General features: G+C 43.6%; 1 protein-coding gene across 3 annotated transcripts in view; it reads left to right on the top strand.

Annotated features, from left to right (window-relative positions):
- Positions 1–18,467, top strand: part of LOC308335449 (uncharacterized protein) — a 54,277-nt gene that overhangs the window by 26,127 nt on the left and 9,683 nt on the right. For all 3 annotated transcript variants that reach the window (XM_080792486.1, XM_080792485.1, XM_080792484.1), the window contains 7 exons: positions 13,314–13,496; positions 14,004–14,138; positions 15,065–15,100; positions 15,436–15,567; positions 16,477–16,622; positions 16,832–17,294; positions 17,998–18,233. In XM_080792486.1, the coding sequence (XP_080648612.1) occupies positions 13,314–13,496; positions 14,004–14,138; positions 15,065–15,100; positions 15,436–15,567; positions 16,477–16,622; positions 16,832–17,294; positions 17,998–18,233 (1,331 nt within the window). The remainder of the gene's footprint in view (positions 1–13,313; positions 13,497–14,003; positions 14,139–15,064; positions 15,101–15,435; positions 15,568–16,476; positions 16,623–16,831; positions 17,295–17,997; positions 18,234–18,467) is intronic.

Below are 18,467 nucleotides of genomic sequence, written 5' to 3'. Positions count from 1 at the left end.
ACTATTATATTTACAAATAGTCACATGTCAAAAAAGACTCGCTACTAAGGCTGTACCCCTAGCCCTTTTTTCAGGTTGAGGTCAAACATCGAAAATTCAAACAATTGGATTGACATTAATTATCTTCTCAGTGAAAACATATATTAAAGTTTATGTTACCTTCAAGTTTCTTAACTCTTGATTCCAGTACAGTCGGGTCAGTCGCCACCACTGTCCTAGACAAACAAAATAGCACCACCAGGTGGAGCAGCAGCAGAGTAACGGCAGCCTTCATCCTTAACTGTCACACTTGCTCCAGGTCGATGAGTAAATGTAGCAGACATGTCAAGATGGTTCAGCCTTTATAGCTCAGCTCAGCACAAGGTCATGAATGTTTAATGTTGTGCACAACCTCTATCAGTGTTTGTGGGAAAACCCATGTGCGTCCTCCAACTGGCTACAGTAATGTTCTGGAATAACTATACCACGTAATCCATGGCTCCTCAACAGGGGGTCCGGATCCCATAGGGCATAATAGGGGGTCCTATTATTTTTTAATTTAATTTAATGTATTATTAATGTCATCATTGGGTCCTATTGTTTAGTCTTACAATGCCATTGGTCATGATATTTGCATATAAAGGCAGATTTGGAAAATGGAAAATAAGTTTAGGGATAAGGGGCAAGATATACAGTAGCCCTAAATGTGTATGCGTGTTGGCCTTGTGTGGCCCCTGGCTGTCACCATGACCATGATGTTTAGACTCGGTTACAGAATCAATCTATTCATAAGGTCAGAGTACAGTTTGATCTTGTGTTCAGTGATAGTCGACTATACACTGTGTGAACTTGAGACAGTGGGTCGCCAATATGCAGTGGTGGAAAGTAACTAAGTACATTTACTGTACTTGGATATAATTATGAGGTATTTGTACTTTACTTGAGCATTTCCAATGCATCTACTCCACTACATCTCAGAGGCAAATATTGTACTTTTACTCCACAATTATTTGAAAACTTTAGTTACTTTGTAGATTTTGATTATTATTACAAAACATATATTATTAACCACTTCAGCCCTGTATACATTTCGGCCATTTGAAAATATAGCTGATCAATAAGCTCACAATGCGTCGCGATGCGATACATTGTGAGCTTGTATATCTGCTATTTTCAAAAGATTCTTTTATACATTTGAAAACTTGAAACGGAACATTGTGCACAATGAATACTTTTCCTTTTGGTACTTTAAGTACATTATGATACCAATACTTTTGTACTTTTACTAAAGTTTTATTTGTAACGGAGTATTTCTATATTGCAGTATTGGTACTTTTACTTAAGTAAAACAATTGAGTACTTTTTCAACCACTGCTGATACACCATGCATGTGTGTGTGTAGGGCACCGCACATTCCCGAGAGGGAATCAAAATGATACAAGCCAGTCAGGCTTGTATCATTGTAGGCTAATAATCATAAATGAGTTGATAAATAATCGTTGATGAGTTATTTGAACTATAAGATCATGAAGAAGTAGTAGTGTATCACAGGGGGTCCGGGACAGGGGCGGCTGCCACGTTTTTTGTGTGAAAGGAACTTTTTATTTTGCCCCCTATATGTGGGGAACATTTGCTGTGTTCCGGGCTTGTAGATCGGCTATTTTCGACAAAGAGCTTTGGAGTATAGAGGCGAGAGAGATCAGATCAAGTACAGAGCCAAAGGTCAAGTTTACAAAGTGTGAGAGGTTAAGTGTTTAAATGTCTGAAAATACCCATTTTAATAGAATACAATGTGTGAACAAATAAACAAACGCTAATTTGATGATAGTGTTGTCAAACAAGTCTATGAATCTATCTATGAAATCTATGACGATGTTCAATCTGCAACATACTTTTATACTATATGTAGTGGGGTTCCCTGCTTCATCTCTCTCAGCCAATGAGACCTTGGTCTGAAAAACACAGAAGACATCTGGTGGTGTATAACTCCCAAGAGGCACCATTAGACCTCCAGCTACACTAGGTACTGAATTCTGCAGTAGGTACTGTATAAGACCTTGACCTTGCTCTAAATATTGAATGCATTATCAGTGTCATGTATTGTAGACATCATGTAGTAGGAGCGTGCATTCCCTCTCTTATGATTATTGTGTGTGTGTTATTATAAGATTATATAGGAGTGACATTTATCTGCTTGACCTGCAGTACACACACGTATTGAATCCCTCTCATCTGCATACAGTAAGCACTTAACTACTGATACAACTCCATGGCCATCCAACACTTGTCGTGTCGCCGTCTGTGCACAATGATACGAGATGCATGTTGTGTTCCCACTCGTATCTACCCATTCTATTTTTTTAAAGCATGTTTTTCAGGCACTTATCTGAGAGAGATGAAGCAGGGACCTCCACAACATTGAATAAAATTGTGTTGCAAATTCATCTTTTTCGTTTCATAGTCATAGATGGCTTCATAAATGTGTTTGACAGCACTGTCATCAGTGTTGTAAACATTTATGATTTGTGTTTATTTTAAACATGGTGTGTGTGTGTGTGTGTGTGTGGGGTGCATTTATATAGTGCCTTTATCCAAGGTGCTTTACAGAGATTGTGCATTACATTCACCCATTCACTCACACATTCACACACCGATGCCAGAGGAAACCATGCAAGGCCCCAACCTGCACTTCGCAAGCATTTAGGGGTTCAGAGTCTTGCTCAAGGACACTTCGACACCAACTCTGGGGGAGCCCGGGTTCAAACTGGGAACCTTGCGGTTCCCATCCGGTCACTCTACCCCGAAGCCACTGCCCCGATGCCCATATGTGTGTGAATTGATAGAAGACTCTAGAAGACCAAAGATGCGACTATCCAACACACTTATAGAATATTAAATCATATTAAATACATTTAAACATGGCTCTTTATAAACATCATTGTGGGTCATAATTACCATTTAGCAAGATGCAATATCAGTAGAAAATGAATTACAATTTTAGTTATACAATACATTGGCATTTCACTCAAAAGAGAACAGTCAGTTTTCTTAAGAGCAGGAAGTTCTCTACTGCTGCATCATTCCTGAGATATTAAGAATGTTCTTGTCTGTTAAATAAGCTAGAAAACTAAAATGTCTGGTAGGGTCTGATTGAAGAGAGCATTGAGATATTGCCTGTGAATTATCCTTATTATACTGAAAGACCTCTCGTAACTACTTAATTAACTCCGTTAATTTGACCGCCCTACACACACACACAGTTGACTGTTTCCCTGATAGACTTTAGCCGATGGCTCTTCACTTGTGTATAGATAGATGTTGTTGACTTTAATAAAGGTATATTTCACTTAAAAAAAAAAATAAAAAAAAAATTGCTTGATTCTTGATTTAGATATTTGACATTCATTTTAGCTTCCCTTCCTATACAATCCCATTGTAGCTTCAAACTCCATTTTAACCATCACCCGTCCTTTTTTATGGTGAATGATACTGCCCTCCTAATGCGTGAGGGTTCTTTCAATTACAGTTTTCATTTATTTTCCCGAAACCTTATTAAAAATATATGAAAACAGTAAATGAAAGAACACGGCCCCCTCACGTATTAGGACACTATGAGTCACCAGAAAAAAGCACGGGTGTTTTTGATTAATCTATCATGGTTAAAATGGAGTTAGAAGTTACAATGGGTTTACGTATATACGAAGAGGGCGGGGCAGCCACAATGAATATGAAATATCTAAATACTGAATCAAGCAACTTAAAAACTGTCCAGGCTGTTCACATAAGCCCAAGTAGACAACGAAATAACCAAAAGTTTATTTGAAAGTGAAATATCCCTTTTAACACATTCTGTACAAAACACGTCTGGAAACGTCATAAGGATCAGAACCGAGTGGTACCTTAGACGTCTGTGGACGTCCTAGCGACGTCCAAACGATGCGGGGCGAGATAATAATATTCAGAATTATTCCTTCTTTTTTTTTTGGCATTTCGCTTTTCGCTTGCCGTATGCTAACGCTCTGTGCAAATATTAGCTTGTCATTGACTCCCATGTTAGCGCGGCGGAAAGAATGACTCGTATCTCCTCATCCAGGGCGCTCTCCGTGGTGATGAATGGATCGATATGCTGGCGCTGCATTTCTGCTCCTCATCCGTCTCTCCCGCAAAATATGAACGCTTTTTGGAGTTTATATAAATATAGTAAGATGATCGGGGATTATGAGCTCACTTTGTCAAGTCAATTTTTTTAAGAAAGTGTTTCCGGTTCATGGCTTTCAGAGTAAAAGCGATCACTACTCTGGCGACTACTCTGGCACCCCGGAGCGTCTATTTTGATGCACTTCCTGTACTAGATGTGTTAAATACCACCTCACAACCCAAGGAAGGAGACCAGCAATAGACAGGTTATGGGTGAAGCACTTGTAGGTTTACTTCAATGCACAAGCGAAGGGCAGGTGATTGAATGTTGTTCAAGGGATCTACTCATGTGGCATAAATATTATTGCATGATGCCTGATGTCATACATACTTATTATGGTAGCCTTGCCTAAGACCTGGCTGGCAAGACAGCTGCACGCATAATACCTGGCGAGACCAGTTGACAGAATTTACAATTTGGGCATTTAGCTCTTAAAAAAAAAACACTTGTCAACCTATCTTCATATAATAGGTCCTCACTAATAATCATGAAAAAATGGCACGATTTTTTTCTACTCAGTCTGTGTCTCATAGGACGGCTGTGGGCAGTTTAGAAACCGTCTTCCAGTGACATCATTAGGCAGATTTTTTTTAAACAAGATTTTTTTACAAAATTATTTAGATTTTCAATATCGTGAGGACGATGGCTTCCATTTTCGCATTGCAACTTTTCAGGACTAGAAAGCCTGCAGTTTCTATTAGCTTGTATTCCCCACCGATGATGTCACTGGAAGACGGTTTCTAAACTGCCCACAGCCCTCCTATGAGACACAGACAGAGTAGAAAAAAATTGCACCATTTTCTTCACGATTATTAGTGAGGACCTATTAAATGAATATATGTTAAAGTGGTGAAGTGGTCCTTTAATCTAGAGCGACTTGGAGTAAGCAAGGACAACACAAGCTAATAACAAAAAGCTCTGAGGGCTCGTTTCTATTGTGGTCCTGTGTATTAAATTAATCAAGACATAATAAATACTACACAAGAAATCATCAATACTAGGAGCAAGTATCTACAGAAAAAACAGCAGGGGGGGGGGGGGTAATATATTTACAAGCTAGAAGACTTGTCTAGGTGCTCTTTTATGGCGGTTTTGAACGAGGGTAGGGAGTCACACTTTGATGGCTGTTGATAGGCATTTTGGTGGAATAATATTAGAATGAATTCATCCCGTGATTGTGCCAAATCTGGGTGGAATGGCTCACTTTTTTGAAGTAGTTAGTTAACATGGAGATATGGTACATGGGATATGACCCGGCGTGACCACTGCACCCATAACATTGTTCATTTGAGTCTACGTGTCAATGCTTAGACTTTTGATTTGTCAATTTAATCAATTGCCATGTTCCGGGCTAATTTGGATTGGTAGTGTGAAGTGAACACACATTTTGTCTGGTGGACACAAGCTTTTCACGGTCTGGCTACAGCATAGTGTTGCTACAGTTACTAGTGGTGTTTTTTCCTGTGAATGTTGGTCCTATAATGGTTGATGTAAACTGTAATGTTAACTTTCAATGTTTTCAACTTATTTGAACTGGTGTGTGCTCAACTACTGAACCCTAGCTTAGGGGAGCAAAATGTAGGTGTTGAAAGGCTGATTACGTATGTGCACATTGTGCAGCGATGAGAAGTGAACTAGCTATCTCTGTTCCTTTTCCAGAATCGTCTGACTGCTGTGGTTGGAGATTCGTCCATTACATTGACTCCTGAACCACAGCCGATCCTTGTTGACCCAGAGGATCAGTCGATTCTTCTTGCCCAAGGGGACGAATCCTGTGAGGACGGAAATGATAGTATTTTAGCTAATGAACTAAGCGAGACCCTAGAACAGAAAGACTCTAGACAGCAGGAGGAAGTTCCTGATTGTTCACAACAGTATGGTGGTGTTCCCTGCTTGGCTATGAAAAACCTGGAAAACAAAGGTGCCATGGAACCCATGGACACACCTGCTGGTCCCAGCCAAATTGTAACCACGCCGGGTGGTTTTGAGGACCCTGAAAAGAAAGGGCCTGAGAAAATAAACATGGCCCTTTTCACCTCAGCTGGAGAGCTCCTTACTGACAAACAGCTCAGAGAGGGTCCTGGAATGTGGTTGAAGGCTGCGTGGGGCAGGTTTGGAGAAGTCCCGAGCGGGTCCATAATGTGTTTACCCGCGTGGTATCCAAAGGGGATGATGTCTAAATGGGTTGCTATGTCCACCGTTTGGGCCGAACATTCCTATGAGCCTTGGAGACGAGAGGATGGTGAATGGGATGTACCCTGTGGGACAGAAGCAATTAAAGTCACCATTTTTGACCACCCACATGGTCCATGGTGTCAGTTAATGACCAGGCCGCTAGGCCCTGGAACTCAGGCTCAGATGTTTTGCTGGATGGCTTTACCCCACGGTCCAAACCAGTGGGCTGGGTCTAGGCTCAATGGGATCACACACCTGGGTGTTGGGGGGAGGTTTGTCCGTCATGATCATGTTGAGCCTGAGCAAGAGACTATAGAGGGTGTTGACCTAGTGACCTTTCAAGGTTTTGGACCTGCCTCAGACCCTGTCTCTGGTGCCCTTAAAAGGAAAAATGACAATAAATTAAAACAAGGGTTGATTGAAAACAAAAAAAGAACCCTGGAAAACAAAGGTGCCATGGAACCCGTGGGCCCATGGGATGCCATGGAACCCAAGGGCCCATGGGCCTTGTTGGCCCAGAAGATCATTCTGGGCCAACGATTCAGATTCATCTTGCCCACGGGGACGGATCCTGTGAAAAACCTGGAAAACAAAGGTGCCATGGAACCCATGGACACACCTGCTGGTCCCAGCCAAATTGTAAACACTTTGGGTGGTTTTGAGGAGCCTGAAAAGAAAGAGCCTGAGAAGAAAATCATGTCCCTTTTCACCTCAGATGGAGAGCTCCTTACTGAAGAACAACTCAGAGAGGGTCCTCGAATGTGGTTGAAGGTTGCGTTGGGCAGCTTTGGAAAAATCACGAGCGGGTCCATAATACAACAGGCGATGTTGGCTAAGATGGTTGACCTGATTGCTTTGTCCACTGTTTGGGCCGAACATGCCTATGAGCCTCGGAAACGAGAGCATGGTGATTGGGATGTACCCTGTGGCACAGAACCAATTAACGTAACCATTTATAACCACCCACTGGGTCCATGGTGTCTGTTAATTTCCAGGCCGCTAGGTTTTGTAACTCAGGCTCGGATGTTTTGCTGGATGGCGTTACCCCACTGTCCCCTTGCCCAAGGCGAGGGATCCTGTGAGGACGGAAAGGATAGTATTTTAGCTAAAGAACTAAGCGAGATCCTAGAACAGAAAGAATGTGGACAGCAGTATGGTGGTGTTCCCTGCATGGCCATGAAAATCCTGGAAAACAAAGGTGCCATGGAACCCATGGACACACCTGCTGGTCCCAGCCAAATTGTAACCACGCCGGGTGGTGGTAAGGACCCAAAAAAGAAAGAGCCTGAGAAAAAAATCATGGCCCTTTTCACACCAAAGGGTAAGCTCCTTACTGACGATCAACTCCGAGAGGGGCCTCGAATGTGGTTGAAGGTTGCGTGGGGCAGGTTTGGAGAAGTCCCGCGCAGGTCCATGATGCGTCAGGGGGGTCCAGGCAAGTTGTCTAAAATGGTTGCCATGTCCACTGTTTGGGCCAAACACTCCTATCAGCCTTGGAGACGAGAGGATGGTGAATGGGATGTACCCTGTGGGACAGAGCCAATTAACGTTACCATTTTTGAAAACCAAAAGGGTCCATGGTGTCTGTTATGGTCCAGGCCGCTTGGCCCTGGAACGCAGGCTCAGGCTCGGATGTTTTGCTATATGACTTTACCCCACCGTCGCAAGCAATTTAAAAAAGTGTTAAGGCTTAATGGGATCACACATCTGGGTGATGGGGGGAGGTTTGTCCGTAATGAGCATGTAGACTCTGTAGAGCCTGGGCAAGAGACTAGAGAGGGTGTAAAAATGTTAACCACGCCGGGTGGTGTTGAGGACCTTGAAAAGAAAGGGCCTCCGAAGAAAAACCTTTTCACCCCAGGTGGAGAGCTCCTTACTGAAGAACAAAGCGAGACCCTAGAACAGAAAGAATGTGGACAGCAGGAGGAAGTTCCTAATTGTTCACAACAGTATGGTGGTGTTCCCTGCGTGGCCATGAAAATCCTGGAAAACAAAGGTGCCATGGAACCCATGGACACACCTGCTGGTCCAAGCCAAATTGTAACCACGCCGGGTGGTTTTGAGGACCCTGAAAAGAAAGGGCCTAAGAGAAAAATTCATGCCCTTTTCACCCCAGATGGAGAGCTGCTTACTGAAGAACAACTCCGAGAGGGTCCTCGGATGTGGTTGAAGGTTGCGTGGGGCAGGTTTGGAGAAGTCCAGAGCGGGTCCATAATGCGCCGGGTGCATCAAAGCGAATTGTCTGAAAGGGTTGCCATGTCCACTGTTTGGGCCAAACACTCCTATGAGCCTTGGAGACGAGAGGATGGTGAATGGGATGTACCCTGTGGGACATATCCAATTAACATTACCATTTTTGACCACCAATGGGGTCCATGGTGTCTGTTATGGTCCAGGCCGCTTGGCTCTGGAACGCAGGTTCAGGCTCGGATGTTTTGCTATATGACTTTACCCCACCGTCCCAAGCAATTTCCCGTGTTTAGGCTTAATGGGATCACACATCTGGGTGATGGGGGGAGGTTTGTCCGTCATGATCATGTAGAGCTTGAGCAAAAGACTAGAGAGGGTGTAAAAATGTTAACCACACCGGGTGGTGTTGAGGACCTTGAAATGAAAGGGCCTCCGAAGAAAAACCTTCCACTAGTGACCCTTTTCACCCCAGATGCAGAGCTCCTCACTGAAGAACAAAGCGAGACCCTAGAACAGAAAGAATGTGGACAGCAGATGGAAGATCTTAATAGTTCACAACAGCATGGTGGTGTTCCCTGCGTGGCCATGAAAATCCTGGAAAACAAAGGTGCCATGGAACCCATGGACACACCTGCTGGTCCCAGCCAAATGTTAACCACACCGGGTGGTTCTGAGGACCTTGAAAAGAAAGGGCCTCTGAAGAAAAACCTTCCACTAGTGGCCCTTTTCACCCCAGATGGAGAGCTCCTTACTGAAGAACAAAGCGAGACCCTAGAACAGAAAGAATGTGGACAGCAGATGGAAGATCTTAATAGTTCACAACAGCATGGTGGGGTTCCCTGCGTGGCCATGAAAATCCTGGAAAACAAAGGTGCCATGGAACCCATGGACACACCTGCTGGTCCCAGCCAAATGTTAACCACACCGGGTGGTTCTGAGGACCTTGAAAAGAAAGGGCCTCTGAAGAAAAACCTTCCACTAGTGGCCCTTTTCACCCCAGATGGAGAGCTCCTTACTGAAGAACAAAGCGAGACCCTAGAACAGAAAGAATGTGGACAGCAGATGGAAGATCCTAATAGTTCACAACAGTATGGTGGGGTTCCCTGCGTGGCCATGAAAATTCTGGAAAACAAAGGTGCCATGGAACCCATGGACACACCTGCTGGTCCCAGCCAAATTGTAACTACGCCGGGTGGTTTTGAGGACCCTGAAAAGAAAGGGCCTGAGAAAATAAATATGGCCCTTTTCACCCCAGATGGAGAGCTCCTTACTGAAGAACAACTCAGAGAGGGTCCTCGAATGTGGTTGAAGGCTGCGTGGGGCAGGTTTGGAGAAGTCCAGAGCGGGTCCATAATGCGCCGGGACACGGAGGCTAAGTTGGCTAAACTAATTCCTATGTCCACTGTGTGGACCGAACATACCTATGAGCCTCGGAGACGAGAGGATGGTGAATGGGATGTACCCTGTGGGACAGAACCTATTAACGTCACCATTTTTGACCACCCACTGGGTCCATGGTGTCGGTTAATGTCCAGGCCACTAGGCCTTGGAGCTCAGGCTCGGATGTTAGGCTGGTTGGCTTTACCCCACCACTGTCCCAACCAGTGGGCCGGGCCTAGGCTTAATGGAATCACACACCTGGGTGATGTGGGGAGGTTTGTCCGCCATGATCATGTTGAGCCTGAGCAAGAGAGTGTTGATCAAAATGTTGGACTTGCATCAGACCCTGTCTCTGGTTCTCTTAAAAAGAAAAAGAATAAATTAAAACAGACGGACCCCAAAAACGAAGAAATAAAGAAACTAAGGAGTATAATCCAGAAGCTCAACAAGGAGCGTACTTGGCGTGCACTTGTGACAAAGGCAAGGGCAAGGCTTCCTTTCAACAAGGAGCAAGCCCGGCACAGTGAAAGAGCAAAACGATAGCCCATGCACTGCCCCTACCATGACAATTTCACTGTTTTGCAGCTATCACTAATAATTCAATGCAATCTTGGTATACCAATCACTTCTGTGCTTAATGACCTTTGTACATGTGTTCCAAACCAGAGCAAAAAGTCAGAAAGTTTTGTGACTTGTACAATGCAAGTACAATGCAAAATTGTCTGAATGCTAACCAGACTGAATGCAAAGATAAATTGTAGAGAATGCATGAAGCAATTTATCACAACAATCCGCCAGTTTTCAGCTGATTGGCCATTATCAGTGACCGGCCAGTCAGATTCTGTGCCGAGTAGAGAATGTTTGAGGGTTTGGGCCTGGGAAGTGGTCTGCCAGCTGAAAGAGGAAGAGGTAGTCTATTGCTGTTGTGTGAGTGAAGGGAGGGGGAAACCACTCTCCTATATATGAATATTATGATGGAATAATATTTGTGTTGATAGTCACATAATTTCCCCCCCTCAAAAACAAAACAGCAGTTTGTTAAACACCCACTCCAGCCGGTCCAATTATAAGGCAATTTACAACGCGTCACTTTGCGTATAGATCTGCTATTTCTGCTATCTTCTAAAGTATACAATTCATTAAAAAAATAATGTCTTGGTATATTTGTCGTTGCTGCCCTGTGCACTTTTCTTTGTACGGCAAACTTCCGCTATGCTTCCGCAAAAGCTTGCCTCTGTCTCGCGATACACACGCCCCATGTTATGTCTTTATTTGTTGTTGTATGAACTGCTGAGGTATGAACCCCCTACATTGTCGGGGTTGTAGTAAGATGCATTTTAACTGGATTTTAGTCGTTGTTAAATGAACATACAATCCTTTTATAATTTACTGTTTGCCTAGATCACATACATCTTATCAGCTCAGTATGTTCTGATGAATTTAGTAGAGAATTCTAGGCATGTCTGTATCTCTACTAAATTGTTAATGGCCTTATGTACTAGGACTTAAAGGGTCAGGACACCCCCCCCCCCCCCCCTGCTGACCGAGTCTATAGAAAACTAACAGAAGTTTGGAACACATTGAGCAAATATGTTATGAGTGGTGCCAATTATTTCCTTTCTACACAGAAACCTGAAAATTGAGAGAAATGGCTGCAGAACGGTAGAAAGTTCTGCACACAATTATTTTTGTTAAAGAATAAGAAAAAGTGATTTGTGGTGTCCTGAGCCATTAACGTTTTGAATGGAGATGAACCCATCTTTGTCTGTTTTACGACACTACCTTTCCATTTAAAGTTTTCTGTATATTACAAATCAGTGTTTACTTTCAATCAAGCTTTTTATTATAATAATAAAAACATTCCTATGAGAGAAGTATGGGGTTTTCGTTCTTCAAAGGATTGAGGTAAATTAATCGACTACCAATTGTAAGTTTAAAGTAAAAGAAAGGGTGAGATTAACTAAATGAGTGGTTTTGGTGATTTTTAACTTAATGTTTAGACTATTCCTTCAGAGATACACAGGCTCGAGAACGTTTGGCTTAGGAGCACTATATGAATTTATACAAGATATCCTATAACTGCGCTAGTCCCTGCCTGCCCATGTACGCATGTGCGAGCATGTTAAAGGTTCAACATTGTACTTTATTGTTACATCTTGTGTACAGGTACATAAGAGTAAAACTTTTTTCAGATAATGCAGCAGCATAGATAACAACATTCAAACAAACACAGGGATAGAAGAAAGAATGCAAGAAAGAGCAAAAGAGTAAAATCCCCATACATGGAGTACCAGGCTGTATTCGTTGCTGTCGGGAGGAAACCTCATAACTAAATTTGAGGATTTTGATATATATTTTTGGCATACATCTGTGCTATTGAACACCCTTTACGTCTGTGTGTTGTTTTACGAAACTATTGAACCAATGGAAAGTAGTAAAAAGTGCTTTGGACAACTCCTCAAGATCCTAGATCCTCAAAATGTCTGCTAAAGCAACTAACTCCACTACCTCTAATGGAAATATTTAAGGATTCCATATTTAATAACGCTAATAAGAAACCAGCTAACAAGTTAGTTGGAGACTGGCTGTCTGCTACGAGAGCATACTCAAGGGTAAAAACATGTTTGTTCACAGAGGCGCTGGGTGTTATGGCAAGAGAAACAAAACAATTCTTTATCTTCATACATTCATTTTTCATTTCCTGAAAAATGAACATTTTGGACTTATATCATGGTGTCAAGGCCAGTCCATGGTAATGATGGCATAGACTGGCCTGGACTCCATATTTGATCATGCGTTACAGGGAAGTCCATATACTGCAGGACTGCCAGGACCTTGCCGCAATTCACTTCACACAAGTGTGATTTTTAGGGAGTGTTAACTCTTTTATGAGGCTATCAAGCATGGTTAGGATATATTGATCTGATTTTTTTATTTAAAAAAATTTAAGCTGTATTTGGTCTCTCAAAGGGAATTACTGGTAAGTTTAAATGTGTGATCGAGAGTATTACACTAGGTGGTTTTGTGAAGTATTCTTTTAGTTAGTGAATACCAAGATACCCGCAACACTCCAGTTAAAGAAGGGTCCATTCTTGTTGGTGCAAGGCTCAAAGATATCCAATAGAAAGAAGGAATGCCAGCACTCAATAAATGTCCTGTTCCTTTTTATTTACCTCTGACGAGCCAACATACACGTTTTGGCCAGCTACACTGACAATATAAGTGTCATTGCATAAGCGGGTGGGGCATGCATTCCAACTTGTATCGTTCCCGAGTAAGCCGGTGTCCGGTCTAGATGAATGATACAGCAGAGCTTTGATTTAAGCAGACCTTGATCATTTCAAATCTGAGGTATGTAGAGGATTTTCTCAATTTACTTTTTATTTTGTAGGTGGTGAGGCGTGTGGTGGCTTGTGGAGATCCTCTGCCTACCGTGTTGATGATCACTGGCCTGCCTGACGAGGGCTACAGTCAAGGGGACATCCAGAGTTTGGTCCGAGACCCAAAACACGGCATCTGTAAAAGCCTGCATGGCTGGTATTACCAGATTGTGGTACTGCCTTTACAAAGGACGGTGAGCGAAGAAAACGCATGCACTGTATATACCGAAATATAATTGTTCATTAGAACCTTTTTATTTATTCGCAAGTTCCTTAGGTTGCCCCAATTTATAGGGTCATTGAGATAACGGTACCATTTACAATACAATTTAATTCACACAATGATTAAAGAATAGGCACTATACAAACAGATTTGCCTGCTGGCAAGGCAGTGCAACAAACGGGCTCACAGCTAATGTCAAATTTCATTTTGATTGGAAAAGGTATTTTATAGAGTTTGTACCCAATTGTACTCTGATTCTGTGGTAAGACCCCCATCTGCAAAGTCTGTTTTTTAATAAATAAAAAAAAAAGAGATGTATAAGCTCTCTCTGATGCGCTACGAGTTTGTAGATCATCTATACAAGCCAAATATAAGTAGGTTTAAAGGGGATCCCCGGATGCCACTTGGAAAACCACTAAATGTATACTAGCAGCCACATGGCTCTTTCTCATTGTTTTCTGTCCTTGCTTCCATCCAGGCCTTTCTGTACTTTCCAGACTGGACGTCGTGCTGTGATGCTGTGTTTGTTCAAAACAAGACACCAGCGCGTCTGAAAGGCATCCTTAAACTCCATTTCCACATCGTGCTTGGCCTAAAAATGTGTTGGAATGAGGTATACACGCCCCACACACAGTCACACACACACACACACACACACACACACACACACACACACACACACAGTCATCACATTTCCCTGGGTGAGGGGAATCATTAAAGAAGAGTTTTGATATACACATACAAAAGCAGTAAAAAAAAAATAACACAAAATCAAAAGGAGAACCATATAATAGTGAAAATAGCCGAAGCACTGTGAGCTTGTAGATCGGCGCTGAGGTGAGTGACCTTAACTGCAGAAGGAACTAAACGGGTCGAACATGGCTGCCTCGATAACTACCACCATTGACTGTGGCGCCAGTGCCAACAGAATGCACAGGAAAGGCCCCAAAGAAGACCCTTTGATTTCCCCCCCGTGAACCGGAAGTAATAATGGGTCATTTCCGGGGCGGGCGCTAGTCACTATTCTTTTATCAGAAGCGCTTATAAAATGATCATATCACCTCAATCTGAGCCTCAATTCAGAGGAAAACGCTGCTAAAGATGGCACTTGTAATGTATGTGGACGGGCTGGACACATTGTAATGACATCACACCGCGGAAGCAAGCGCTGCCTAGCGACGGAGAAGCTAATGGGCCGTAAATATAAGAGTGAAGATTCTGGATTAATAGTAATCTATATTTCTCGTCATTGGCATAGCTGGGTTCATGCCCTGAGCGGGAGACATCTCGACATTGCCACCAATTGAATTAATGGGATTTTCTCCTTTTCTTTTTGGAATAACTGTGGGTGTGTGGAAAACAACTGATCACCTAGTAGGCACGTGTACAGTAGTTTGTACGAGTCCATCTAAATGAGGGCTGGTGTAGCAGTCTGAGCTGTTGGCCAATAATATGCAAATCCACATGTATATCATGCTGTACTACATGGTGTGCTCTTGTTTCATGTGTTTATTTTGTCTGTGTTTATCTTGTCTGCAGGCCGTGTTGTACAAAACGTTCGCCAACAAAAAACAAGTAAGTACATTTGTCCCCACACGTTTAAAATAAGTAATATTTAGGCATTGAATAAGTTATTGTATTGAGAAGCACCGCTGCCTACCGCTTTACTTTTGCTTAACTTTTTGCTCGTCCGACAAACGGCACCACACTTCATGCATTTCCTAGTGTACAAGGTCCAAAAGGCAACTGCCAACATGTTTCGACCATGAAAGGTGTTCAGGGGGGGTGTGTGTATATATATATATATATATATATATATATATATATATATGTGTATATATGCGCTCTGTTGTGCGAATCTTAATGATGGGCTCAGGGCGTACAGTGACACACTCTTCTGAACTTGCTAGATGGAATATGAGAACCGTCTGTTGGTGGTGAAGTTGAGAGGCCTTCCAGTCACCTTGGACGTCATTAAAAAGCTCATACAGATGGTGACCATCTTTGGACCAGTGGAAGACTGCCTCCCACTGGCCAACAGGGTGAGTGCACGCACACGTTCACACGCTAGGTGCAAAACGACTGATTTCTCTTTTGGGTCTTGAGCTGAAGTTTTGGGAACCACTCCATTAGATATACAGGGTGTCCATAAAGTCTCTTTACAATTTTACATTTTAATTACAAAGGCAATTGATAAGATATATTAATGAGATTTATTCTATTGTACTCCTCTGTGGGTCTATGTTGCAGTCTGCCGACGGCAGTCTCCCCAAAAGTTAATAGTGCAGCCGCGCCTGGCAGCCGGCGAAAACTAGAGTTCTCAACCGGCCCGGAAATTAAGGCCCGGCCCTACCTGCGCCCTCATCAAACCCTGTACACTCAAGACACTGCCCCGCTGCCACCATAGATCTCCATATATGGAGCTGACCTGTTCTGACATTCCATATGTTGAACTGACCTCATCAAACCCTGTACACTCAAGACACACTCCATATATGACAAGTACAGAATCTTTTCCATGTGTTGATCTGACCCCCCATGCCAAAATGCCAGCCCAGCAGTCTGCCGTCACCCAGGCAGATGCGTGCAAGGGCGAGATCACTTCTTGCCCTTAGGGCGTCTTACTGGTAGTATTAATATATAGTATGCATTTATAGTCTGATATATTGGCTTGAATGTGTTTTTGTGTGAATTGCACGTCATCATACATACTGGGGACTCTTCTTAAATGTTTGTCCATGTTTGGTTTTAGTTTTTGGCTTGTGTTTTTAAATAGGCTCTATGTTTTATGTTGCACTGCCAATAACTGAGGGGAAACGATATTTCATGTTCTTTTGTATGCAAGTACATAGGAAAATGACAAATAAAATGATTCTGATTCTGTTCTCTCTCTCTGTGTGTGTGTGTGTGTGTGTGTGTGTGTGTGTGTGTGTGTGTGTGTGCGCGCGCAGGTCATATTTCATATGCGTACTTGCAGTGCGCTCGAGACCGTCAAAAGACATTTCCTCAACTATCCTAACATATCCCCGCAGCTGAGGGCAAAGCTTGGTCCACTCAACTACGACATTGTTACACCATATGTGGAAGGTTTTCTCAGGTGAGCGTGGTTTCATTAATAAACAGCCTTTTCCATTGTGGTGCCTGCTACAGTGAGTATATGGAAATCAAATGATATCTTGTGAGCATTAGCGAGGACAAAATTAACGACTAGGCCTAAAATGGGTGAAGTGGTGCTTTGGAGGCTCAATTCAACGTGGCGGATCAACAGCTAATGCTTTCTCTCCTTTCTCTTTTCTGTACGCTCAGCGCGCTCACCTTTGTGTCCCGGCTCAACAAAGCGCAACGCAGGACGCAAGTCAAGTCTAAAGAGCAAGTGAACTACCCCATGCAGTCTGTAATAGTCATCTGCAACCAGCTGAAACTTCGCACTGGTCTGCACCTGTCTCAACGAACCGCGGGTCCTGGAGCCCCCGTTAAAGTTCCTACCACGTCATCGACGGGTGCCGCCGACGCCGCCTCTCCAGTGCCCGTGGTGGCCGACACCAAACGGGCCGACGCCGTTCTCAGCGACCCGCCCAGCGCTGCGGCTCCTAGAGTGCCCGAGTCCCCCAGCGATTCGGGCGCGTCGAAGGACGCCGTCCTCTCTCCGGGGCGTGCGCAGGCCGAGGGCAAGGCGCCGGAACTTCCCCCGATCACCGATGACTTCTTCCGCGCTCTGACCGTTGCTCTTCGGGAGCGCCGTCAGACCAGAGAGAGGCAGGGGGCGGAGGTGAGACGAGCTCCTTATGGGTACCTAACTGGCTATGTGTGTGTCCTTCCTTCCCATTCTTTCCTATTCCAATGTTAGTTTTGTCGACTAAAACTACAACAGATTTTTTTTCGTCGACTACCTTTTTTCAGTGACAAAGTAAATAAAAACTAAGCTCTGATGACTATAACAATATATTGACAATAAAATAAAAACTAGACTACAATGTTAGGGAGGGACTAGTAAAGAAGAGCTCCAGTAGAACTAAAACAATTTAGTGTATGTTTAGTTGCTGCTTACAACAAGTGTAAAATCGGGCATTACAAGTCTGCCAAAATAATTGTGTTATTTAGTTGACTAAAACTACGACTTTTCAGATGACTAAAATATGACTAACACTAAATGAAAATGTATTCAAAAGCTTATAAAAATTAGCTGTCAAAAATCTAAGGAAAGGAAAGGTGGTACAGTCGGTAGTGCTGTCGCCTCACAGCTAGAAGGACCTGGGTTCGATTCCCGCTGGGGACGCTGTGGCCGTGTTCTCTCCTCCGTGTCACCAGTGCCCATACCCTGGGCGGGGTCGGCGAAAGGGCCTTTCTGTGTGGAGTTTGCATGTTCTGCCCCTGTCCACATGTGTACCCTCACAAACAAAAAAGAATCAACGCTGTTGTCTATGGTTTTCTTCTTCAACGTGTCGTGTGTTCTCAATCCCCTTCCAATCCAGACCTCCGCCGCCCCTCACGAGGAGAGGAGTGACTCCTCCTCCGGGCGCCCCAGGAGCAGCCGCGGCCCGTCCTCCTCCTCCGAGGGCTTCCGCTCGCCTCCTTCGCCGCCTCCTCCCTCCAAGAGAACGCATGGCTCCTCCTCCTCGTCCCGAAGGAGCAGGCGAGAGCCGAGTCCCCCGTCTAAGAGACGGAGGAGAGAGGAGGAGGAGGATAGAAGGGTGAGTGACTCGCAGTGGTGTAAAGTCACCAAGTACTGTACTTAAGACACTTTTGACCTGAGATCAGATTCTAAAAATGTCTTCTACATCCTGACAGTTTTCTGAAAAAGCCATGTTTCTATGTCAGTCGTCCTTCGATTTTTCAAAAATAGCAGACCTACAAACTTCAGTTTGATTACAAAACATACACTATGTTACATACAGTAACCACTTCAGTCTATTAATTTCAGACATTTTCAAATAGCCAATCA

Source organism: Protomyctophum bolini (genome assembly GCF_963924005.1).
Source record: "Protomyctophum bolini genome assembly, chromosome: 20".
NCBI classification, from domain to species: Eukaryota; Metazoa; Chordata; class Actinopteri; order Myctophiformes; family Myctophidae; genus Protomyctophum; species Protomyctophum bolini.
This window is presented reverse-complemented; position numbering and strand designations above follow the sequence as displayed.